The sequence below is a fragment of the Scyliorhinus torazame genome, chromosome 13 (assembly GCF_047496885.1).
Source record: "Scyliorhinus torazame isolate Kashiwa2021f chromosome 13, sScyTor2.1, whole genome shotgun sequence".
NCBI classification, from domain to species: Eukaryota; Metazoa; Chordata; class Chondrichthyes; order Carcharhiniformes; family Scyliorhinidae; genus Scyliorhinus; species Scyliorhinus torazame.
The window spans coordinates 160,891,506-160,918,220 of record NC_092719.1 but is presented as its reverse complement, the minus strand read 5'-3'; the positions used below and the strand labels follow the sequence as shown (position 1 = coordinate 160,918,220).

The following is a 26,715-nucleotide window of genomic DNA, read 5'->3' as shown; positions in this document are numbered from 1 at the left end:
ACCTAGCAGATTTTAAAAATATGGCCAGCATAAAGTTTAGTCCACGGTCTCATGTTTAATTACACACACAATGTACCTTCTGGTGCACCATCATAGCAAGTGCAGCATTTTCAGCTCCAAGTATATTCAAAATGCCCAAAGGCGGTGAGGAGAGCATTCAAGCAGAATAAATCGTTTTCTTATGAAATGTTACCCTTTTGGGTTGAGAAATACATTTTTGCATTTAAAACTAAATAGATAACTAAAATTATTGCCACTAATATAATGGAGTAGCTGTTAAAAAAAATGTTAAATTATAAAAACAATATTCTCCTTCCATCAATTGTGGCTGGTTCTCTTTTCCAAATATGAGACAAATTCAACGTTGATCATAATTTTCAAGCTGTTCGAAAACATTATTATTCCAAAGTCACAACAGAGTCTATAAGGACTGACAACTGATATATCCCTGAAATAGCCTGGTGAAGTTTCTGTCTTGTAAGATTATTTAGTAAGCAATTCTTAATACCCTGTGATCAACACCAAAAATTTGCCTTTGCATTGCATTTATACCACAGGCAATGTCAGAGTCACTGTGACATTGTAGAAGGAATAAATGCAATATATAACGAATGTAGTACATAAACATTCTTGAAATACTGCTTCGAATTTTGAACCGGCTCCTAACTTTTCTGTGAGTTACATATTCTCACCGTGGTCACTGCAGTTTTAGGCTGATTAGGATCACTGTCAATAGCTTCCACACTGAGGTTATACTGTTGGACAGATTCATAGTCCGGTTGGGTAATCAACTCGATGGTTCCTTCTTTTGGATCTATCCAGAATCGTTTTATAACCTGTGAGTCTCCAGAAATTATTTTGTAGGTCACCGCATTCAGTGGAAAATCATCATCTGTGGCAGTAACTTTTCCAATCTTGTGTTTTGCTGCTTAGACAAGGAAATTAAACAAATCTAATTTTTGAGATGTATGCTGGAATCTATAACAAATAAATAGAGCTGTAAATGGTGGAATAATTTTGCAAATACACACACCTGGCATGAAGCTGTAGAGGAAGGAAGGCATGGCAGGCATATTGGGCAGGATTTTACCTGTATTTGGGCAGAGTGTGACAGTGGACGGATGAAGCGGCATTGAAGCCACCGGCAGCAACGGTGGCTTTCTCTGCCACGGGCATTGGGACAATCAACAAAAAAACCTTCAGGGGGCTGGTCCCATGCTGGCAGGGTGGACTGCAGAAACTTTGTTTTTAAATAGCAGGGTGGCATTTTTAAAAGGCCACCCCAGTGCACAAAGATTCTTATGGAATCCCCCGGCACAGCATCCTGGCAGAACTGGGCCAGCGCTAGGGGATAGTGCCTGAGCATGGCCCTTTCAATGGGCTGATGCAGTAGAGGCCTTTGAAGCGTGGATTCAGAGACAGTAATGTTTCCACTTGTGGGAAAGAGCATAATTAAAGGCCAACAATATAAGATAGTCATTAAGAAATCCAGTAGACAATTCTTAATTGATCGCCATTGGCAATATAGTTCACTGGGTTCTGCCACCTTTTAAAGTGAGGCTGCTTCCCTCTTTTGGCCTCGATCACAAAACTTGCCACTAAGCAGCATGATGCACCCAAAGTTTGTACAGGGGCCCAGGAGACCCCCATGACTCTGCATGATAAGGGAATTGGTGCAGATAGTCGGAGAGGTCAATTTCCGGAGGCTGGCCTTGACGCCTGGCCAGCTACCCTTTGGCCATGGGACTCGTATCACCCAACACAATTGCTGACATTCTTCTTCCTCTACTACTGAGCAGGGGGGACTAGAGTGGGGGACAGACACACCTGCATTACCTAGACCCTTTGGAGGAAATGGTTCTCCACATTATAGGGACAACTGTGATAAAGTCCATTGTATCTAGCATTGCTGAGAACATTCAGAATGATGGTTTGTTTCTGTCTTAATTCCCTTCTCAAATCCACCTCACCCACTACTGGGGCGTCATTCTCCGCCGGCGGGAGTCTCCGTTTTGCCGGCGCCCGGGGGTTTCCCGACGGCGTGGGGCTGCCCCACAATGGGAAACCCCATTGACCGGCCGGTGTTACGGAGACTCCCGCCGGCCGGTCAGGGCAGAAATGTGGCGGGGCGGGTAGGAGAATTTCGCCCCTGACATGAAGAGCAAATTGCAGATAGTACGAGCATGAACTTTTAGCTTTCCACCCCACCCCTCTTCCCGCATCACGACCTTTGCCTTATGCATTTCTGCTATCTGATACCAAAGACCTGCTGCCTCACCATGCTGCACTGCACCCTCATGAGGAAGAACAAGAGCCACACCTCGGATGAAGGAGAACTTGATCCAATGCTCACAGTCACTAGTTCAGATAGTGGGATTGTGTCTAGTTTATAAAGGTAGGACAGAATTAGGATCTCTTGTGTTGAGTCAGCAAGCAGGAGTGGGCTGCAGCAAGGCTGAGGAAAAGCAAAAGTGGTTCACTGGTAGGAGCACGGATGAGGACCTTGATGGGGCAGCATGGAGAATGGGAATGTGTGTCTATACCAGAATGAGTGTTAGATTGGCAGGCCTGTCAAACAGCCTGTTGTCAAGAAATCCAGCACCAACTTGACACAAAACTGCATGCAGAGCTTCAAGGACATTCTTTCCGATATGGACATGGTGACAAAGGACATGACATCACTTGCAGACACCAATGTCTCAGCTTCAATTACAACACAGGTAGAAACCAGAACATATCTCAGCTCTACATCTGCAGCTCAGACATCTATGCTTGTTGCCATGTCAGCTCAGACGACTGCTGTTGTGATCATGGACGTGAGTATCCAAAGTGGCCTGGAGGCTCTCACTGCAGCCCTATAGAAAGGTTAGGTGAGTGGGCCAAAATGTGGCAGTTGGAGTTTAACATGGATAAGTGTGAGGTCATCCATTTTGGTTGGAAAAATGGAAAGGCAACTTATTGTCTAAATGGGGAGAGACTTCAAGGTACTCTGGTGCAGAGGAATCTGGGTGTCCTCGTGCATCAGATGCAGAAACGAGCATGCAGGTGCAGCAGGTAATAAAGAAAGCGAATGGAGTGTTGGCAATTCTAACTAAAGGAATAGAGTATAAAGGAAAGCAAGAGTTGTTGCAATTGTACAAGGCATTGGTGAGACCACACTTGGAGTATTGCACACAGTTTTGGTCCCCTTATTTGAGGAAAGATGTTGTGGCTTTGGGGGAGTTCAGAGGAGGTTCACTAGATTAATTCCAGAGATAAGGGGTTTCTCTTTTGAAGAGAGATTGAGCAGGTTAGGCCTATATTCTCTAGAGTTTAGAAGAATGAGGGGAGATCAAATTGAGGTATACAAGATGATAAAGGTATGGATAAAGTAAACGTGGAGCAGACGCTTCCTCTTGTGGTGCATTCTAACACGAGATCATAGTCTCAGGATAAGGGATAGAAAATTTGAAAAAGAGATGAGGAGAAATACTTCTCCCAAAGGGTCATGACACTGTGGAATTCATTACCCCGAGTGCAATGGATGGTGGGACAGTGAGTAAATTTAAAGAGGTGTTCGGCAGATTTTTAATCAGTAATGGGTTGCAGGGTTATAGAGAACGGGTAAGGCGGTGGAGTTGAGGCCATGATGAGATCAGCCATGATCGTATTGAATGGTGGAGCAGGCTTGAGATGCTAAATTGCCTACTCCTGCTCCTAGTTCTGATGTTCTTATGTTCTATGAAATAACTATTCTGTCTAACTCCACCTTCCAGCTCTTGGTCTGTAGCCCTGTAGGTAACAGCACCTCAAGCACAAATCTGGTGTTCTTGATTAAGAAGGGCATATCTTGATTAATAAGGGCACCAGGGGTTATGGGGAGAGAGAGGAGAATGGGGATAAGCCATCTGCTCCACTACTCAATCATGGCGGAGCAGACCCAATGGGCCAAATGGCCTAAGTCTGCTCCTATTTCCTTTGGTCTTTGATCTGTCCTCCAATAGATTTCTAAGATTGCTGAGGTACTGCCCTCTGGGTGTGGCAGTGGCCAGGTGAGCCTGCTGAGCAGGATGACAACATTTCTGCTCCCATCACTGCTATTCCACTGTCCTCCTGCTGTTAAGCAACATTTTTGATTAACTGGCAACAGCTGCTTCCCGAGCATACCAGATAACAAATATTTTACTGTGCCATTACTTTTCCAGCTGGATTCACCATTCTACATGTGCTTGTGTGAGTGTTTGTACACTATGTAATATCTTTACTTTATAATAATATATAGATGCACGATTGCATATTAATCATTAAAATTACTTCTCATGAAATAAAATATAATGACTCACCTGCCTCTGTTTCAAGGACATCAAAGATGTAGGGATCCTTCTCAAATTTGGGACTAAAGTCATTTACAGGTGTAATTTCTACGATCACTGTAGCAGTTGCTGTCAATAACAATTAAAGTAGGTTATTCTTTTACATGTGTCATTTTCTGGTCTCACCTGTAATCTGCAAAAACACACAATACAATGGTGAACATCATTTCTTCTTTATGCATTTGATGCTGTGCACAAGCTAAAGGATTGTTACTGCTTGAAGCAATAGATGGTTGACATTTTGAATTGCTGAATGATAACGATACCACTGTAAGCACTAAATAGCAACCAGAACAGCCTCTTTCAAGCCACAGTGGAAAGTCCATTATCCGAACATTACATTTTGGTCAGTAGATAGCCATGAAACTGTAAACACAGATGGCAGGAAAGAAGTGAAAGAACATCCAGCCCAAACACTGAATTTGAGAAATTCCAGATTTTATTTTTGACAGCTTTACTCCTCCATGAAGTGAATCACACTGTGAAGAATTCCAAGGAGAATGGCTGAAAGTCTAAATCATTTACTTTCACAAAAAGGTACACACTTGTCTCCAACACATTATAATCAATTGTTTGACAATCAACATGTTCAAGGCTGAGTTTTTAGACAAACAAATGGAGGCCACTGCACAATAACCAAAGTCATTCTTCATAATTCACATGATGAAGCAGGTATGGTATGCTCTCTCATTTTTGTTTACTAAACTGTAGGCATTTTGTTCAATAGCAACTGCAACATTTAGCAGTAAAGAGCCTACTGGGTGTGCTATTAATAAGAGACATAATTGTATGGTATAAGAAAGTGTATGAAACTGCTGACTGTGAAGGCTTTGTAGGAGGTTTGGCAAACAACACAAAAAAAACTTCAGGAGGCCGGCAATATGTTAATGGCATGGGCAGATTGGATGCAGATGTGTGGGAGTTAAAACAAGGAACGGTAGTTTATAATTAATGGAAAGAGGATGACGGGTGTGGATAAACATAGGGTTCAAAGACATAATTCTCTGACAGTGGGAGTGTAGGTAGATAAAGCCATAAAAAGGCCAATAGTATTTTGCCTTTTAAAAATAAGGGGAAAGAGTAAAAGAGCATTGAGGTAATAATTCATTGATTACATAGATTTGGCCGTGATTCTCAAACATTTTGTTTGCAGGACCTCATTTCAAATGGATTAATAACCATGGATGCCCCATTTATATCACAATCCTGTATAATTGTAGATCAAGAGGGAAAAAGAGAATGATGATGTTCGACGACTTAAAATTGAAAATAGGAGGCTCCCACAAGCTGCTGAAGGAGAAAGACTGTGAGATGTGCAAATATGAGCAACATACACGGGATTTTCACAAAGTCAGGAAGTCTCCTCAGACCCCCCAAAAAAGTGGGTGGGAGCAGGATGAAGAAGTTCCGGATTCATTTCCAGTTGATCCAATTTTCCATGACAAAGAGAAAGGGGAAGAGCATAGTTCACACAGGAGGAAAACTCAAACTCACCAAGCAATTTGAACTGAGTGCTGAGTTCAAACAGACCCCAATGTGACTGTTACAAGAGTTAAGCAGCAGTGTGAACAAATTGATGGACTAGGTATAAATGCTTTTAAAGTGTCATGATCTGAAGTTTTTAAATCCCCCACTCTATAAACATTAAAAGAACAGGCTTAAGGGCATAGATTTTATGGGATGATAGATTATCTATTCCCCCGCCTGAGAAGTCCATCGGCATCACGCTGACCAGATATCTAACTGCCTCTGGCAATAATATGATGGGGACAGCCTTAATTGAATCTAAATGGGACTTGCGGCCTACTCTGGAAGGAAGTCCTACCATAGAGAGCTACCTGGCCGGCATCTCTGTAGATCCAGCAGTGCCAGAATCAAGAAGTGGCAACTGCTGGTACTGCAGGCAGTCCACGATGAAGAAGTGGTGGATCCCAACTTCAGGTAAGTCAGGGATTTTGATCGGGCCTCCCTAGCAGATCCCAAAGGGGGGTGGGGGGGGGGGGGGGGGTGCAGGGGAAGGTGTGGCAGGTTGGGCTTTAGAGGCCAGGAAGAAGAAATAAAAGGGGAATCATCTTGGGGGGATTCCCCAATAGACACAGGGGATCCCTCAAAGGATGTGCCCTGCTTTCTGCCTGACAGAAGCCAATGCAGTGACAAATGTGGGCATTGGCCACTCGATGCAATGTGGGAGACAGGTCACCAGGGTGGGTGGGAAGGTAGGAGGCAGGAAATCCATTGTATTTTATGAGTTCTCCACCTTTAAACATGCATGGGTAGGACAGTAAACTTCACCCCCAGCTGTCAATGAGAGTTCTTTAAAAAGCATTTGCTGGACTTCCAGGTGCGGCGATGACCAGCTGAGTCGCACGTTTCGGCAGCTCCCGGTGAAACGGACTTTTGGGCTCTTGATAGGAGCCCCAACGGCAATTTTGACGGCTAAAAACACTGTGCGGTAAATCAGAAGGGAATCCCCCCTGGATACGGATGAAAAAAGGAGGAGAAAGTGGCCGGATTGCAGTGGATCCTTTAGAACAGCGGCAAGGAAGGCAAGCAAAAACCAAGATGGCGTCGGAAGGTGGCAGTTTAACATGGGGCCCTGAACAACAAGAGTTCTTGAAATGCTGTGTGGAAGAGCTCAAAAAGGAAATGAAGAAAGAGCTGTTGGCCCCGATACTACAGGCGATCGAAGGGCTAAAGGAGGAACAAAAGACCCAGGAGCGGGAGCTTCGGGTCGTGAAGGCAAAGGCAGCCGAGAATGAGGACGACATACAGGGCCTGGTGGTGAAGACGGAGACGCATGAGGCACATCAGAAACGATGTGTGGAAAGGTTGGAGGCACTGGAGAACAATGCAAGGAGGAACAACCTGAGGATTCTTGGTCTTCCTGAAGGTGCGGAGGGAGCGGACGTCGGGGCATATGTGAGCACGATGCTGCACTCGTTAATGGGAGCGGAGGCCCCGGCGGGTCCGTTGGAGGTGGAGGGAGCATACCGAGTGATGGCGCGAGGACCGAGAGCAGGAGAAATTCCCAGAGCCATAGTGGTGAGATTCCTCCGTTTTAAGGATAGAGAAATGGTCCTTAGATGGGCAAAGAAAACTCGGAGCAGTAAATGGGAGAACGCGGTGATCCGCGTTTATCAAGACTGGAGTGCGGAGGTGGCGAGAAGGAGGGCGAGCTTTAATCGGGCCAAGGCGGTGCTTCATAAAAAGAAGATAAAATTTGGAATGCTGCAACCGGCAAGACTGTGGGTCACATATCGAGGGAGGCACCACTACTTTGAGACGGCGGATGAAGCGTGGACTTTTATTGTGGACGAAAAACTGGAATGAGCGGGTTATTAAAAAGAACATTTGAACAAAGTGGTGGGGCGAATGTGGGGGGGCGAAGAGGGGGGTTAAAAAGGGGGGAAAGAGGAGTTTTATGTACTAATCCTGCGATGTGGTAACTTTTCTCTCTTCCACAGGTGGTGATGGGGGAGGAGGGGAGGTGGAGGAGATGGGGCGTTGGCCATTGGGGGCGGGGCCAAGGGTGCAGCGCGGGCTTGGTTCCCGCGCTATGATAATCATGGCGGGAATAGAGAAGCAGGAAGGAGGGGGCGTCGCACGGTGCGAGCCGAGGTCACGGGGGGAAGCCGAGGTCGGCCAGAGTTTGCTGACTTCTGGGAGCAACATGGGGGGAGTAATTACGCTAGCGGGGGATCTAGCGGGGGGGGTGGGAGGGGGGAATTACTGGGTTGCTGCTGCTGGGGAGAGGGGGGAACTGGTATGGGGGGGGATGGGCGGGGGGGCACCGCCTGGGGGAGATACAGCTGCGTGGGAACCTGGTGAGGAGCTGGAAAAAGGGGATGGCTAATCGGCAAAGGGGGGGGGGGGGGGTAGGAAGCCCCCCAACCCGGCTGATCACGTGGAACGTGAGAGGGCTGAACGGGCCGATAAAGAGGGCACGGGTACTCGCACACCTTAAGAAACTTAAGGCAGATGTGGTTATGTTACAGGAAACGCACCTGAAACTGATTGACCAGGTTAGGCTACGCAAAGGATGGGTGGGGCAGGTGTTCCATTCGGGGCTAGATGCGAAAAACAGGGGGGTGGCTATATTAGTGGGGAAGCGGTTAATGTTCGAGGCAAAGACTATAGTGGCGGATAACGGGGGCAGGTACGTGATGGTGAGTGGCAAACTACAGGGGGAGACGGTGGTTTTGGTAAACGTATATGCCCCGAACTGTGATGATGCCAATTTTATGAGGCGGATGCTCGGACGCATTCCGGACCTAGAGATGGGAAAGCTGATAATGGGGGGAGATTTTAATACGGTGTTGGAACCAGGGCTGGATAGGTCGAAGTCCAGGACTGGAAGGAGGCCGGCAGCAGCCAAGGTACTTAAAGATTTTATGGAGCAGATGGGAGGTGTAGACCCGTGGAGATTTAGCAGACCTAGGAGTAAGGAGTTCTCGTTTTTCTCCTATGTCCATAAAGTCTACTCGCGAATAGACTTTTTTGTGCTGGGAAGGGCGTTGATCCCGAAGGTGAGGGGAACGGAATACACGGCTATAGCCATTTCGGATCACGCTCCACACTGGGTAGACTTGGAGATAGGGGAGGAAACAGGAGGGCGCCCACTCTGGAGAATGGACATGGGACTAATGGCAGATGAGGGGGGGTGTCTAAGGGTGAGGGGGTGCATTGAAAAGTACTTGGAACTCAATGATAATGGGGAGGTCCAGGTGGGAGTGGTCTGGGAGGCGCTGAAGGCGGTGGTTAGAGGGGAGCTGATATCAATAAGGGCACATAAAGGGAAGCAGGAGAGTAAGGAACGGGAGCGGTTGCTGCAAGAACTTTTGAGGGTGGACAGACAATATGCGGAAGCACCGGAGGAGGGACTGTACAGGGAAAGGCAAAGGCTACATGTAGAATTTGACTTGCTGACTACGGGCACTGCAGAGGCACAATGGAGGAAGGCACAGGGTGTACAGTACGAATATGGGGAGAAGGCGAGCAGGTTGCTGGCACACCAATTGAGGAAAAGGGGAGCAGCGAGGGAAATAGGGGGAGTGAGGGATGAGGAAGGAGAGATGGAGCGGGGAGCGGAGAGAGTAAATGGAGTGTTCAAGACATTTTATAAAAAATTATATGAAGCTCAACCCCCGGATGGGAGGGAGAGAATGATGGGCTTCTTGGATCGGCTGGAATTTCCCAAGGTGGAAGAGCAGGAAAGGGTGGGACTGGGAGCACAGATCGAGGTAGAAGAAGTGGTGAAAGGAATTAGGAGCATGCAGGCGGGAAAGGCCCCGGGACCGGATGGATTCCCAGTCGAATTCTATAGAAAATATGTGGACTTGCTCGCCCCGGTATTGACGAGGACCTTTAATGAGGCAAAGGAAAGGGGACAACTGCCCCCGACTATGTCTGAAGCAACGATATCGCTTCTCTTAAAGAAGGAAAAGGACCCGCTACAATGCGGGTCCTATAGACCTATTTTCCTCTTAAATGTAGATGCCTGGCCAAGGTAATGGCAATGAGAATAGAGGAATGTGTCCCGGGGGTGGTCCACGAGGACCAAACTGGGTTTGTGAAGGGGCGACAGCTGAACACGAATATACGGAGGCTGTTAGGGGTAATGATGATGGCCCCACCAGAGGGGGAAACGGAGATAGTAGTGGCGATGGATGCCGAGAAAGCATTTGATAGAGTGGAGTGAGATTATTTGTGGGAGGTGTTGAGGAGATTTGGTTTTGGAGAGGGGTATGTTAGATGGGTGCAGCTGTTGTATAGGGCCCCGATGGCGAGCGTGGTCACGAATGGACGGGGATCTGCATATTTTCGGCTCCATAGAGGGACAAGGCAGGGATGCCCTCTGTCCCCATTATTGTTTGCACTGGCGATTGAGCCCCTGGCGATAGCGTTGAGGGGTTCCAAGAAGTGGAGGGGAGTACTTAGAGGAGGAGAAAACACCGGGTATCTTTGTATGCGGACGATTTGCTACTATACGTGGCAGACCCGGCGGAGGGGATGCCAGAAATAATGCGGATACTTCGGGAGTTTGGGGATTTTTCAGGGTATAAATTGAACATGGGGAAAAGTGAGTTGTTGTTTGTGGTGCATCCTGGGGAGCAGAGTAGAGAAATAGAGGACCTACCGTTGAGGAAGGTAACAAGGGACTTTCGTTACCTGGGGATCCAGATAGCCAAGAACTGGGGCACATTGCATAGGTTAAATTTAACGCGGTTGGTGGAACAAATGGAGGAGGATTTCAAGAGATGGGATATGGTATCCCTGTCACTGGCAGGGAGGGTGCAGGCGGTTAAGATGGTGGTCCTTCCGAGATTCCTCTTTGTGTTTCAGTGCCTCCCGGTGGTGATCACGAAGGCTTTTTTAAAAGGATTGAAAAGAGCATCATGGGTTTTGTGTGGGCCGGGAAGACCCCGAGAGTGAGGAAGGGATTCTTACAGCGTAGCAGGGTTAGGGGGGGGCTGGCACTACCGAGCCTAAGTGAGTATTATTGGGCCGCTAATATTTCAATGGTAAGTAAGTGGATGGGAGAGGAGGAGGGAGCGGCGTGAAAGAGATTAGAGAGGGCGTCCTGTAGGGGGACTAGCCTACAGGCTATGGTGACAGCCCCATTGCCGTTCTCACCGAGGAACTACACCACAAGCCCGGTGGTGGTGGCTACACTGAAGATTTGGGGACAGTGGAGACGGCATAGGGGAAAGACTGGAGACTTGGGGGGGTCCCCGATAAGAAACAACCATAGGTTTGCCCCGGGGGGAATGGATGGGGGATATGGAATGTGGCAAAGAGCAGGAATAACGCAACTGAAAGATCTGTTTGTGGATGGGAAGTTCGCGAGTCTGGGAGTGCTGACCGAGAAATATGGGTTGCCCCAAGGGAATGCATTCAGGTATATGCAACTGAGGGCTTTTGCGAGGCAACAGGTGAGGGAATTCCCGCAGCTCCCGACACAAGAGGTGCAGGACAGAGTGATCTCAAAGACATGGGTGGGGGATGGTAAGGTGTCAGATATATATAGGGAAATGAGGGACGAAGGGGAGACTATGGTAGATGAACTAAAAGGGAAATGGGAAGAAGAGCTGGGGGAGGAGATCGAGGAGGGGCTGTGGGCAGATGCCCTAAGCAGGGTAAACTCGTCGTCCTCGTGTGCCAGGCTAAGCCTGATTCAGTTTAAGGTATTACACAGGGCGCATATGACTGGAGCACGGCTCAGTAAATTTTTTGGGGTGGAGGATAGGTGTGCGAGGTGCTCGAGAAGCCCAGCGAATCATACCCATATGTTTTGGTCATGCCCGGCACTACAGGGGTTTTGGATGGGGGTGACAAAGGTGCTTTCAAAAGTAGTGGGGGTCCGGGTCGAACCAAGCTGGGGGTTGGCTATATTTGGGGTTGCACAAGAGCCGGGAGTGCAGGAGGCGAGAGAGGCCAATGTTTTGGCCTTTGCGTCCCTAGTAGCCCGGCGCAGGATATTGTTAATGTGGAAAGAAGCCAAGCCCCCGGGGGTGGAGACCTGGATAAATGACATGGCAGGGTTTATAAAGCTAGAGCGGATTAAGTTTATTCTAAAGGGGTCACCAGGCGGTGGCAACCGTTCGTCGAATACCTCGCAGAAAGATAGATGGAATGGAAAAAAGGAGGCAGCAGCAGCAGCCCAGGATCGGGGGGGGGGGGGGGAGGAGGAACCAGAAGGACTCTCAGGGTTGTTAATATATACTGTATAATATGTATAGGTCGTTGCGACAGATAATTATATATTGGACTGTTAAATTATATTTTTGGAGAGTGTTACTTGTGATAAGGCAGTTGCCAATTAGGGTTAGTTTTCATTTTTGTTATTTATTATTTTATTATTTATTCATTTTTTGTTTATAAAATAGGTCATTGTTATTTGTGTTATTATAATATTGTGTAAAGGATGCACAATGTACTGTGTTGGTTGACCAAAAATATTTATTTAAAAAAAAGCATTTGCTGGACTGCTTCGATTGACAGGCCATCTTGTGTAGGTTAGAAAAAACACTGTCAACTGTTCCATAGTTTCACTGGGAATCATTGTGAATGCTTGGCTGAGTTTCAAAAAACTATAATTATCGTCTTCTTCACCTATATTTACCTCTCTCACCACCTCCCCCCATATTCACTGACTAGCCCCTGTTTTTCTCCCTACATTGACCTGCAGCTGGAGGCAGTGTATCCTTCTACCCCTCCCCCTTTTTGGCCTTTCATCCTGTATTCTCCCTGTATTTACCCCCTTTTCCCAGATCTAGTGGACAAAACAGGGAATGGGATGAATATGGGGGAAAGGGGTGTGGGTAGATACAGGAGTTGGGTAACTAAAGGAGGATGGGTATAAATACAGGGAGATAGGAACAGTGTGTACATAAAGGGGATGGGATGAATGCAGCGTAATTACAGGGCAATATGGTTAATTACAGATGAATAGGGTTTTGGGTTCACAATTTGTTTGACAGTTTAAAGAGGCTACTAAATGATTAGCTGTCATTGATGTGGCTATTAAAAAGAAATGTATTAATTTTTATAAATGATTAACCACTTGAGAAGATTTAAAAGGTTTGAAAGGGTTTCTTGGAGGTGGGGGATTTCATTCACTATCAAGTGTGTATGAGAGAGAGCTGTATTAAATTATTCAACATTTACTTTTTCATCTCCACATGGCTCCTGAGGTCTGCACATTGTGCATACTGGGTGAGTGGGTGGGGAACATCAGTTTGCATGGAGGTGGCATTGGGGTATGAGTGGTCATGGGAGGTGGATGAGGGAGTTTGAAGAATGAGGGCTAGAGGGCTGGACAGCATTTAAAACAGGTGGGAAGAAGAGTCAGAGAAACAAAGCCAACATTTGTCTGCCACCCCCACCTCCTATATCTCAAAGCGTCTATGATCTGCTCTGGGATTGACAAGGCTGACTCAATCTTGTCCCAGCCTCTCCAAAGCAAAAATTGCATCTAACAGGATCCTTTAAACTGAGACGGGTCTGCTGAATTGGGAGATTTCCCATCTCGAGCTAACCACCTCAGTCCTGGAAATCAGGCCCTCGGTCTTGTGGTCTTCAGGCATGTGACTTTGCTTATTTCACGGTTTGCCATCTAGTAACAAATTCAGTTAAATAATTAGCAACCAATTATTTATTCACAGTGTCAATAGAATATAACAAAATGGTTCACTCACCCGTGTGTGCAGAAGTTGTTGAATCAGACACTGCAATTGTCATTTTATATGTATGACCCACAGCAGCAACCGCTACATCTTCATAATCCAGATCTTTGATTCCCACCTAAGAAGTAACATCACAGGTGGCAGTAATACATATGCAAGGGAGATAAAGCAATAACATCCTGCTTTTTAAAATTTTGCATTTCTCATTTCTTTTCCTGTATCCCCTGAGTGTGAACGTGACAGAAACCGAAAAACAAGGACACCGGAAAATAATGTTAAAGGAAGAAAACTCCTGGAAGGCCTGTACCATCAATTGAGGAAGGAAGGGATTTCGCAATTTTAAAAGTTCTGAATGAAACATGAACCTGAAACTTTGATGGACACCAGAGAGAGATATGGAGAGGCCACTGCATGATTCTATCCCAAAACTTGAGAGTGCAATTATTTAAAACTCCAGGCTGTTTGCATAGACACTGGCCTCACCATCCAGTGTTCATTCTGTCACTCTAAGCTGAGCCAAAAGTCCTTATCTAGTCAAGATTAAATCAATGAAAAATATCTTAATTCCCTGAAGGGAGTTAGCATGCTGCCTCACGGCACCGAGGTCCCAGGTTCGATCCCGGCTCTGGGTCTCTGTCCGTGTGGAGTTTGCACATTCTCCCCATGTTTGTGTGGGTTTCGCCCCCACAACCCAAAGATGTGCAGGGTAGGTGGATTGGCCACGCTAAATTCCCTTTTAATTGGAAAAAATGAATTGGGCACGCTAAACTTTTAAAAAAATAAAAAAGAATTGGACGCTCTAAAAAAAAAAATTTTAATCCCTGAAGGGAACAGAGGGATGGCCCTTTTAGGTTTTTTTTTAATACTTATATGACGTCTTCAGGTGGTATAGAATGGAATCCTGAGAATCTACCCTCATCAAGTACAGGTAAGCAGTCGAACGGTTTTGAACCAGGCAGAAATCCCAGAATAGCCCATGAATGATTGTAGATACTCTCCCCATCACACTGCACCTCCAATCAAAATGCTGCCTGTATAAGTGGGGAGGTGGGATCTATGAGCAGAAGTGCATCCACCCGCCCACTGCTATTTCAACAGATTCTGGATGCAAATTGTGAATCCTGCATTTGCTACAACTACACAGGAATTCTGCCTTTCCTCATTTCCAGAGGCTGTATTCCTGCCCTCTAGTGTATGAACAGGGATTATTTGAGAACAGCAAGTACTAATGCATATATGCTTCGTAAAGAATGAAAGTGTAAGTTTCTTTAGTATTTTTTGAGCTTTTGACCCTTACCATACAATCCCATAGTCAGATGGAAAAATCTGACAGTATAATATTTGTTGTGTGTCATGGTATAATCTAAACCATGTCTGAGAATAATTAGTGTATTTTTAATCTTTCTGAGATGACTTCTGTATCTAACTAGGAAATAGTAGGAGAGAGACAGAGCAAAAAGATAGGTGTGCAATGTGTTAAAAGGAATAGCAGTATGACTGCAGAACACAATGCAATGTATCTGACGTACCCTCAATAATGATGCTTAGAGATTAAACTGTAAAGAAGGCTTTATTAGACTAATAACTATACTACAGCTAGAGACGAGAGCTGACTGTTACACAGACCATGAGGCAGGCCTTTATGTATGGCTCCCAGATGGGCGGAGCCAGAGGCGGAGTCCCCAGGGTTCCAAGCCCGGTCTTAAAGGGGACATCAACTTACATGATGATAAGGCAGTAACCGTTCATCACATTCACCTCCTGTTTAAAAAGGAGTCCGGCGGGGGTGAAGTGCCATCATAGGTCCATCCGTCTCGGTGGCCGGATCGTCCTCCTCGACCTCCTCAATTTGGGCGGTGGTGCGGCGGGCACGGACGCCCCGGTTGAGGGCACATCCGGGAGCACAGCGGTCGGAGCTTCGGTCCGGGTGGGGCAGAGGAACTAGGCAGGGCCAGGGGTAGCGGAGCCGGCGCCGGCGGGGTGTGTAAAGGGGGGGCGCACGGTAGGAGCTCACCAATGGGTGGTAGGGCCGGAAGGGTGTGTGTTGTAGGGGGTGCCGGGTCCTGCAGGGGAGCGGCGCGGGAAGGGGTGTCTGTGGTGGAGGATCCAGCGGGTGCCAGATCTCGGAGGGAAACCGTATCTTGCCTGCCGTCGGAGTACTCCACGTAGGCGTAACTGGGGTTGGCGTGGAGCAGTCGGACCTGTTCAACTAGGGGGTCCGTTTTATGGCTCCTCGCGTGCCTCCGGAGAAGAACAGGTCCTGGAGCCATCAGCCAAGGTGGAAGCGAGTCCCCAGAGGTAGACTTCCTGGGGAAGAGAAACAATCGGTCGTGAGGGGTCTCATTCGTGGCCGTGCAGAGGAGTGACCTAATGGAGTGTAGGGCATCGGGTAGGACCTCCTGCCAGCGGGTGGTTGGGAGATTTCTCGACTGCAGGGCCAGAAGGACAGCCTTCCACACGGTCGCTTTCTCCCTCTCCACCTGCCCGTTTCCCCGTGGGTTATAACTGGTCGTTCTGCTCGAGGCGATGCCTTTGCTGAGCAGATACTGACGCAGTTCATCGCTCATGAACGATGTACCCCGGTCGCTGTGGATATAAGCAGGGAAACCGAACAGGGTGAAGATGCTGTGCAGTGCCTTAATCACCGTGGCTGAGGTCATGTCGGTGCAGGGAATGGCGAATGGGAAACGGGAGAACTCATCGATCACGGTGAGGAAATATGCATAACGGTTGGTGGATGGGAGGGGCCCCTTGAAGTCCACGCTCAGTCGCTCAAAGGGGCCCGAGGCCTTCACGAGCCGAACCTTGTCTGGCCGATAGAAGTGCGGTTTGCACTCCGCACAGACTTGGCAGGTCCTGACCATGGCCTTGACCTCCTTGGTTGAGTAAGGTAGGTTGCGGGACTTGATGAAATGGATGAGCCGGGTAACCCCCGGGTGGCAGAGGTCTTTGTGGATGGCTTGCAGGCGGTCCTCCTGCGCGTTGGCGCATGTGCCGCGGGACAGGGCATCTGGGGGCTCGTTGAGCTCCCCTGGACGATACTTGATATGGTACAAGTAGGTGGAGAGTTCGATCCTCCACCTCAAAATTCTATCGTTTTTTATTTTGCCCCGTTGCGTGTTATCGAACATATAGGCGACCGACCGTTGGTCGGTGACGAGGGTAAACCTCCTACCGGCGAGGTAGTGTCTCCAGCACCGCACAGCCTCCACAATGGCTTGTGCCTCCTTTTCGACTGCAGAGTGTCGAATCTCGGAGGCGGTGAGGGTTCGGGAGAAGAACGCTACTGGTCTGCCTCCTTGATTGAGGGTAGCAGCCAGGGCGATGTCTGATGCATCGCTCTCTACCTGGAAAGGGATGGTTTCGTCCACCGCGTGCATGGCGGCATTGATGATGTCAGCCTTGATGCGGTTGAAGGCCAATTGAGCCTCAGCCGAGAGGGGAAAAGTGGTGGTCTTTAGGAGTGGGCGGGCTTTGTCCGCATACTTGGGGACCCACTGGGCGTAATAGGAGGAAAGCCCCAAGCACCGTTTGAGGGCCTTGAGGCTGCGGGGGAGAGGGAGTTCCTTAAGGGGGCGCATGCAGTCGGGGTCGGGACCTAGGACCCCGTCTTCCACGACATAGTCGAGGATGGCCAGCCGGGTGGTGTGGAAAACGCATTTGCCCTCGTTATAGGTCAGGTTAAGGGCTCAGGCGGCCTGGAGGAACTTTTTGAGGTTAACATCATGGTCCTGCTGATCATGGCCGCAGATGGTGACATTGTCCAAGTACGGGTATGTAGCCCGCAAACCGTACTGGTCCACCATTTGGTCCATCGCCCTTTGAAAGATGGAGACCCCATTTGTGACACCAAAGGGGACCCTGAGGAAGTGGAAGAGCCGGCCGGCTGCTTCGAAGGCAGTATAGGGGCGGTCTTTTGGTCGGCTGGGGAGCTGGTGGTAGGCAGATTTGAGGTCGACCGTGGAAAAGACTCGGTATTGGGCGATCCGATTTACCATTTCCGCGATGCGAGGAAGTGGGTACGCATCAAGCTGCGTGAATCGGTTTATGGTCTGGCTATAATCCACGACCATCCGTTTCTTCTCCCCGGACCGGACTACCACCACTTGCGCTCTCCAAGGGCTGTTGCTACCCCCTCTCCCAGTAAACGCTGGACCTCTGACTTGATAAAAGCCATATCTTGGGCACTGAAGCGCCGGCTCCTGGTGGCGACGGGCTTACAGTCAGGAGTGAGGTTAGCGAATAGCGAGGGGGGTGCGACTTTCAGTGTCGCAAGGCAGCACACCGTGAGGGGGGGCAAGGGTCCGCCGAACTTCAGTGTCAGGCTTCGGTGGCTGCACTGGAAATCCAGTCCGAGCAGCAGGGGGGCACAGAGGTGAGGGAGGATATAAAATTTGAAACGGGTGTATTTGGCACCCTGGATCGAGAGATCCGCAATACAGTACCCCGTTATTTGTACCGAGTGGGACCCAGATGCGAGGGCTATGGTTTGGGATGCGGGATGGGTGCGTAGGGAGCAGCGCCTTACCGTTTCAGGGTGGATAAAGCTCTCCGTGCTCCCGGAGTCGAAGAGGCATGCAGTGTCGTGCCCGTTGACCTGGACCTGCATCATGGAGTTCTGCAGGTGTTTTGGCCGAGTTTGATCGAGGGTGATCGCACCCAGTCGCGGGTAGTCGGAGTCGTCAGCCGAGTCGGACTCGTAAAATGACCGCTGCCGTCGGTCGCATGTGTCGAGTCGAGAAGATGGCCACCGACCAGATGGCCGTTCCCATGATTCGCACGAGGCTGATGACGCGTCAGAAGAGGGCGTGTCGGGTCGGTGCGCAGCAGCATTGCGAGGCCTGCAGGCCCGAGAGCCTGATTTTCGGGCCGGCTGTTCTTTGTTTTTCTGGCCCCTGGGTCTGGCCAGGCAGACCCTCGCAAAGTGCCCTTTCTTCCCGCAGTCGCTGCAGATCGCGGAGCGGGCTGGGCAGCATGGGCGTGAGTGCTGGCCCTGCCCGCAGAAGTAGCATGGTGTGCCCCCATGGTGAGCGGGTCGCCGCGTGGCGCAGGCCTGTAATACGGTTGAGTCTGAGGAAGTCCGGGGGGGGCTGGCAGAGTCCGTGGGGTACGTACCCAAGTTATATCGGGCCACTTCCAGTGAGGAGGCGAGCGTTAGCGTCTCCTGGAGGTCTTTTGCCCCGTTTTCGAGCAGCCGCTGCCGGATGTAGGTCGAGCGGATGCCGGACACGAAAGCATCCCTGATGTGCAGGTTCATATGGACTTCCCCTGTCACATCCTGATGGTCACAGTCCCTGGCAAGCGCGGTGAGTTTTTCAACAAACTCGTCGAGCGATTCCCCCGAGCGCTGCCGGCAGGTAGAGAGCAGATGCCGGGCGTGCACCTCATTGACGGGTTTGACAAACCGCTTGCGGAGCAACTCAATCGCTTCCTCATAAGTCGTCGCCTTTTCGAGTGTGGCGGAGATTCTGTGACTCACCCGGGCGTGGAGTAGACGCAGCTTGCGTGGCCCTAGGATGGGAATCTCTGCGGAGTCCAGGTAGGCCTCGAAGCACCGCAGCCAGTATTTAATATTTCCTTTGCCTCCGGCGTTCGTGCTTCCAGATTGAGCTCCTCTGGTTTTAGGCCTGCGTCCATCCTGAATCTAGTTTAGTCTAATAAATTGAGGTACCCTCAATAATGATGCTTTGAGATTAAACTGTAAAGAAGGCTTTATTAGACTAATAACTATACTACAGCTAGAGACGAGAGCTGACTGTTACACAGACCATGAGGCAGGCCTTTATGTATGGCTCCCAGATGGGCGGAGCCAGAGGCGGAGTCCCCAGGGTTCCAAGCCCGGTCTTAAAGGGGACATCACCTTACATGATGATAAGGCAGTAACCGTTCATCACAGTATCCATTAAGATCATATTAGAAACAATCAGATTCTAATCGACATTCAAATCTAATGGGATGATTGTGGCATCACTCAATCTGGATCTCTTGCCCAGAATATGAAAGGCATATTAAAAAAACCTTTTCCCTAGGGTTCCTGGCATTTTTCAACTAATCTTCCATATGGCATAGTGCTGCTGCATCAGAGAGTCATGGACCCAGATTCATTTTCAACTTTGGGTGATTGTATGGAGTTTGCACGCTCTCCCTGTGTCTGTGTGGGTCTCCTTTGGGTGCTCCAGTTTCCTCTCACAGTCCAAAGAAGTGCAGGGTAGGTGGACTACTATGCTAAATTACCATTTCTGTCCGAAGATGTGCGGGTTAGATGGGGTGGTAGCGATAGGGCGAGGGCCTGAATAAAGTGCTCTTTCAGAAGGTCGGCACAGCCTCAATGAGCTGAATGGCCTCCTTCTGCACTGTGGGGATTTTATGAAAACCATTACCATTGGTTTGGCAATCCTAAATTGATATACTTCATATTATTTCATGCTAAACTTAAAAACACAATCTACTCCAGGAGGAAGATATAATTAATTGTAAGCTATAGCGAACTGTAAAAATAACCCCTACCTGTATAACGTTATCTGCACCCACGCTTTGTTCAAATATCAATCCAGGCCCAAGGGGGCCACTTTCAGGAACATATTTTAATGTATCACTTGGGACATCAGAGTCCATACAGATTAAAGTAGCAACTATTGTGTCATGAAGGAGTGGTTCAGGAATTGTAGCTCTAAAAGAAAAGTATTCAAAAAGCAGTTATTAGGTCAATTTTGCATCAGAGTTCAGCCTAAACAACACAGTAATCCAAAAATATTTTGAAGTTTAACCCAACTAATATTTTGCATAATAGGAGTGGAATGGAGAAGGTTCTAAATTGCACATCATGGTTCACAGAGACAGCTACACGTGTTAAAGTACAGATACCTCAAGCTCTGATTTTCGCTAGTGAGATGTCCAAAGCACGAATTGTGCACTTTAGACTGGTAGGAGAAGGTATAAAACTGGCAAAGTGCTTTGAAAGGTAAGGGTACGATATTGGATATGGCCTTGCGGCATCTTGCGGGAGGTCAGGTGCCCGTTGGGATTGTTAAAAGTTGACATGAACACCTGTAGTGTTCAAGCTCATTGAAGCTGTCAAACTCATTGGAACTGTCAAAAGAAGCTGTCAAAAGGAACTGTCGACAAATATGTTTACAGAGCTGTCATCGAAGCTATCACTGGAGCTACCAAAAGGAGCTGTCAATCTGTTATGAGATTTAAAACTCCTGCTTTTTAAAGATTTGAGAATGTATCTGCAGTGTTCGAAACACATTGCTTGCTATTTCACTCCATTTGTTGAGATAAGCTTGAGGGTTATCATTACAGGATTAGTGCTGCATGATTAATTTAACAACCTTTCAATATCACAGTGGGGTGCCTGTCATTTTACAGTTTGATAGACAGCTCCAAGTGATTGTAAACTCTTTGAAGTGTGACTATAAATTCCAATGCTAGTTTTTGTTAGGAAATAAACAAAGTTAAATGTAGTGAATAGGTTTTTATTAATTGAAATGAAGAATAGTCAATTCTTCCATAAACACTCACAATACTGAGTGAAGTGGCATGGTAGGTGTAAGGCAAAGGGTGGTGAGCAGGAGAGCAAGGATTGGCACCAAGCTGGCATGGGGCTATAACGGGTCATGGGGTGTGTGGGGTCAAAAGTTGGCATGGGGGTATGAGGGACCCTAGGGTGGGTGGAGGCATGAGGTGGCATGGATGGGACATGGGGAGTGTGTGTTGGGGGGGGGGGAGGCTGAGTGACTGTGAGGACTGAAGGGCCAGGTTTATGTTTTTTTAATAATTTTGACATAGTGCTGGTGCACAAAGGAAGGCCTTCCACCCAACTAGCCTCCAAACTCAGCAGCCTCCACCTCTTTCTGGGATTGGCCAGCATGACTCCCATTCCCCCTTATCCCCGCCCAAACACAAACAAAAATTCAACAGGCACTTTCTCCTGGATTGGGTTTATGGAGCGGGAAATTGTTTGAAATCTGCACTCCTGGACCGGAAGCAAAAATTCACACCTAAGATTACATTCTGTTTCAATATATTGTGAGGAAATATTTGGATAAGGCCTGAAGCTGGCAGAGGGACCATGAGGCAGGATGAACCAAGACTATTTTGTTCCAATACGGGCAGCAAGCAAACCTGCTTAAATGCAAGATTGTAGCCTGCAGCAAGTACCAGCACGCTGAATGCAGGGCGGAGTAGGAAGTGCAAAACTTTGAGAGTTCAGGCTAGCCTGTGCTACGTGAAGCAAGGCTGCACCTCTTAAAGAGATGCAGACCAGCTGCATTTTGACTGACCCAGCTGCTGAGCCTATTTGCAGAAGTGAATTGGACCTGAAAAAGAAAATCATTGTCAATTGTCGTAAAAATCCATCTGGTTTGCTAATGTCCTTAAGGGAATGAAATCTGCATTCCTTGCCTGGTCTGGCCTACATGTGACTCCAGACCCACAGCAGTGTGGTTGACTCTTCACTGCCCCCTCAAGGGCAATTAGGGATGTGCAATAAACACTGGGACAGCCTGCGATGCCCAAGTCCCATGAATTAATTTTTGAAAAAGCACACCAATGGTTTGCTTGATAATATTTTGTGTGACAGCATGGTTCTCATTATTTGCATGCTGTCCACATGTGATTGGGTTGCACATTGGAGTCATGAGCTATCGATGATCAGTGAATGGCTCTTGTTTCCCAGTAGTTACCCTACGGTTGATGTGTTGGATCATGTACTGATGAAACAGCGGACTGTCGCAGATTAAAGGAAACATGACAGTTACCAGGTTAGTGAGCATTAGCCTGGGCCCAAACCAAATGTACATTCAGGGAATGGATATGATACCTGAAAAGCCACATGTGTGGAGTTGTTGGCACCCGGCACACCTGCTAACATAGCAAAGCCATATGCACACTTTGCCTGCTTCTAGTGAGTGCAACATTGTCTCCCTACCCAGTTTAAAGACATCAGTGGTCTCCCTTGTACAGTAATGAATTTTGAACTGGGAGATGTCAGAGGCATCATCTGCTCCAGCCTGGAAGGATCCCTATGTAAAAATGTTCATGACCATGATTGAGTCCTCAGTTGTTTCAGGTCTTTCTGCAAGAGTCGACAGATTTTAGTGAGCACCTTCTTCACAAAATCCTCACACACATTGTTCCTTGCTGAGGTTGCCTCGCCTCAGTGCAATCTGATGCTCCTGGGTGAATAGAATGTCCAGCTAAGAGCCTTATTTCCTCTCCTCAGTCTGTGAGCAACTTGTTCTCCTCTGTGCTGTCTCTGCTTATTCTGCAGGCCATGGGGGCTGATAACAAAGCACTCATGGCTGTAGACATTTAGCTGCTGTTGTATAAAGAGTCAACGGTTCTGCTCCTTTTCCACAAACACCTTTAATTTACTTCAACAGATTCTGCACAAAACTCTATCGTCACATCACCTGACACAAAGGCCACCTGAAGCCCCTTTACATATCAGTGTCAATTATTGGATACTTAACATAAATGAGACAACCAATTGGAATGTCTCTTAACCCATTATTTAACAGTCTCCCCTTCCTTGGAGAAAAAAATAATAATCAGGTGAAAACAAAATTTCAAGAAACTCAAAAACACACACGCAATTTCCCCCCTTCTTTTATTTTCATTTTTGGAAGAAAAAAAAAGTCACAGAAACAGGCGCCCTTCATTAACAATATCCAAAAGTTTGTGTGAATAGCCCCTCTTTTTGTAAAGACAAATTGATAGCTACTGTCGACCCTTTTAAGTTTTGCTATTTCCCCTCTGTCCAACATCTGCTTCAAACTTGCAATGTCTATCCTTAACCTTTTTTCATTGACACTTTTCGTAGAGTGCACATTTTCCCACAGGATTTATTGTCAATGTGACAGTCAGTAGGTATATTACCCAAATCCCCTAATCCCCAAATTTCTGTCAATATGTGAGATATATAAAAGGCCATATCCACTGCCTCTACAAAGCTTAACGTCTCAGCAGCCAAAGTGCTTTTGACCACTCTCCTTATTTTCTTTGTTTCCCACACAAGAGGGCAACGTTTACCATTGTTCCCCCAAAGGAAAATTCTAAAACCTCCTGCGCTTGAAACCCCATCACATAAATTTGCATAGGACGCATCACTATAAACTATGAGTTTTAAGTGCCTAAGCTCACCTAAAACCGGGAGCCTCAAAACACACTCCTGCATTTTTAGTTTGGCCAACGTCTTCCACTTTGGGATAATTCATTTTTGTACTCAACTCTAAGACATCAAAACTCACGTCCGGTCTAGTCTGTCTACCTAACCAATTCAGTTGCCCAATTAAACTTCGCAGTTGCTCCTTTTCCATCTTTCAAAACATTGCATCTTTTTGTGAAACCCGGAGACGGCTAATTGCTATTGGGCTGATGCTTTCCAAATAAGATTGCTGACGTAAAGTTGCCCCTAACTTAGTCTGTCCAATTTCCAGTCCAATATATTTAAATGCACCGGAAGTCTGGCTTCCAACCCTGAATTCTTTCCTCAAACCAGAGATTACAAAAGCTTTGAAATCACTAGTCCCACCACACAAAAAATCATCAACATGCATCATAAAGATGCCAGAAAGATTTCCTTTATAGTGCCAGTAAAATATTGCTGGATCTGCTTTCAACTGGCAACAGCCTAACTTTAACAAAACTGACCTTACCGAAAAATACCAGACTCTAGACGCATCAATTAATCCATATACACATTTGTTCAACTTCCAGAGTACCCCTTCTGTGTTAGCTGCCACTTTAGGAGGACGGAGAAAAATGTCTCTCTGGAGCTGATGCCCCTGCAAAAAGGCAGCTTTTATATTTTTAGATTTGCATTCCCATGCCTTTGTGGCTAATAGAGCCAAGAAGGTCTTTAAAACAACCTTTCCTGCCATAGATGAATCTACCCTTAAATCCTGATCTTCGAAGCTTTCTTCAAATCCCCTCGCCACAAGCTTAGCCTTTGCCTTATAAGTTTCATCCGGAAGAACTTTTTCCGTACAAATCCATCTGTGGGATAGAGCTATTTGTCCCCTATCCGGTACTTCCGTGTATACCCCAAATTCACTCTAACTATACAGTTCTTGCTGCTTGGCATCTTTGATAACTTTTTCATCTAATTTATTGGAAGCCACAAAATCTCACCTGCATATGGGCTTCTACTCCCATTAGTATTCATAGTCTTACTCATATTCCGAAACCTTGATATGTTACGTCCCCTCTCCCGCCTGGTATCTCGTTCTGTACTGCTTCTGCTTGATCTTTCCCTCTGCTGTGGGATGTCCATTCAATAGTCCTCGATGTTTTGCTGCGGACGTGTTCACTATCCGATGTACTATCTGAACTGGCACTGCGTTTCTGTGCCCTCCATTTTTGAACTTTGTGTTCCCAATCCATTGTCTTGACTCCCTCCCCTGAATGCTGTACATTCAACCAATATTTATACTTTCCAGTGGCCTTCCCTGCTCTACTAATAACAGTTGCATCCTTCCATTGACTAGGCCCTTCATGCAAGTATGTCACTTTTGTACCAACTTTTGGCAGTTGGCCTTTCGGAAAAATGGCCTGTTCTAATTCATCAGAGGTGTTGTGTTCCTCTACAGAAACCCTGTCTATATCAGTAAAACTGGTCCTCACAGTTCTGTAACACGTGCATACCAGATGACCCTGGTTCCTCATCATGTCTGCCTACTCTGTCTAAATTTGAAAATTTGTAATCTGTACCCATTATCATTGATGAATGTACCCTAACAGTTTGATTGCCATGTTGCAAAATAATTGTTTTGCCATCTATGGCTATGATCTTCCCTGGGCCTTTCCATTCATTAAAATTGTCTTTCTTACAGTGTACTATGTCTCCTTGATGAAAAACGGTATTTGATGGCCGTACATTATGGCTTAAAGCTCTGCGAATTCTTTCAGAGACTTCTGCTTCCAAAAAAGCTTTTCTACTGCTATGTAATGCATTTAAATGCTCAGCAAAGGCAGAGCTAATTGTAGTCCCTTCCCAAGCTGGAGGCTGGTCATCCAAAATGGATGGAAATTTAGGATTTCTACCAAACACTAATTGATAGGGACTACAGCCCCCAACCACATGCAATGAATTCCTTACATGTACTGCCCATGCTAAAGCTGAATTTAGCATGCAATTCGGTCGACCTGCCCAAATTTTCCGGAGCGTGTCATCAATTGCAGCATGGTTTCTTTCACACAAACCATGGCTAAATGGGCTTTCCGCAGCCGTATTCATAACTGTGTACATTCATGTTTTCACAATTATCCCTAAACTCATCATTAGCAAATTCTCCCCCATTGGCCGTACGGAATTTTGCCGGTGGGCCGATTCCTGTCCCTATCCATTTTTCCACGATTTGATCCAGAATTACTCTCTTTTCTTTACTTCATACAATCATTGATTGGCTAAATTTGGTTGCTAAATCTACAAAATGCAAAATAAATATATTGTTGGCTTTATCCCTGATCTTAAGGTCTATGGCCACAATGTCGTTAAAATCCCTGGCCAAAGGTAGAGTTACTATCGGTCGTGCTGATAACCTTCTGTACTTCCTACAAACTTCACAGCGATCACTAACCTGCTCTATCAGTTTAGTATAGTCTTCATCCGTTACCCCTGCATCCTTTAATACATTTTTTCAGCCTCCAAGGAGACGGATGCGCTAATTGCCTATGCTGTTTTAATACAACAAGCTTTTTATCAGCTAAAGTCCCATTTTCAACTGCCATTAACACATCCTTAACAACTGTACTTGAAATATTACTTGTCAGTAATGGAATACAATAGTGTCCCGACTGTGTAAATTGTAAGTCTTTCCAAAAACTGTTGCCTTATCCTGTTCCATATCCAGTTTCATGTGTGCTTTCTTCATCGATGGTCTGCTCAGAAGCAAAGGTATCTCACTTGATACAACATCCGTGCTAATGAAATGATTCACTCCAGCAATATTGCAAGGGATCACCACTCTTTTCAGCGACTTCAGAGTATTATCATCCCCAAACCTGAAACTTGTGGAACTTTCAAATTTCTTAACCTTGTTACGATTTTCAGCATTCAAAGAGTCCAGGTAACATTTTAACCAGTCAATTCCACACCCAGTAGATGTGCAGCCACTGTCCAATACAGCACAATTGAAGGATTCTGCAACCAACACCCTCATTGCCGGCGTGAA

General features: G+C 47.0%; 1 protein-coding gene across 2 annotated transcripts in view; it reads right to left on the bottom strand.

The window, feature by feature from the left end:
- Nucleotides 1–26,715, bottom strand: part of LOC140388340 (cadherin-related family member 3-like) — a 132,094-nt gene that overhangs the window by 32,936 nt on the left and 72,443 nt on the right. For both annotated transcript variants that reach the window (XM_072472342.1, XM_072472341.1), the window contains 4 exons: nt 20,045–20,207; nt 13,550–13,655; nt 4,323–4,421; nt 693–925 (listed from right to left, as the gene is read on the bottom strand). In XM_072472342.1, the coding sequence (XP_072328443.1) occupies nt 693–925; nt 4,323–4,421; nt 13,550–13,655; nt 20,045–20,207 (601 nt within the window). The remainder of the gene's footprint in view (nt 1–692; nt 926–4,322; nt 4,422–13,549; nt 13,656–20,044; nt 20,208–26,715) is intronic.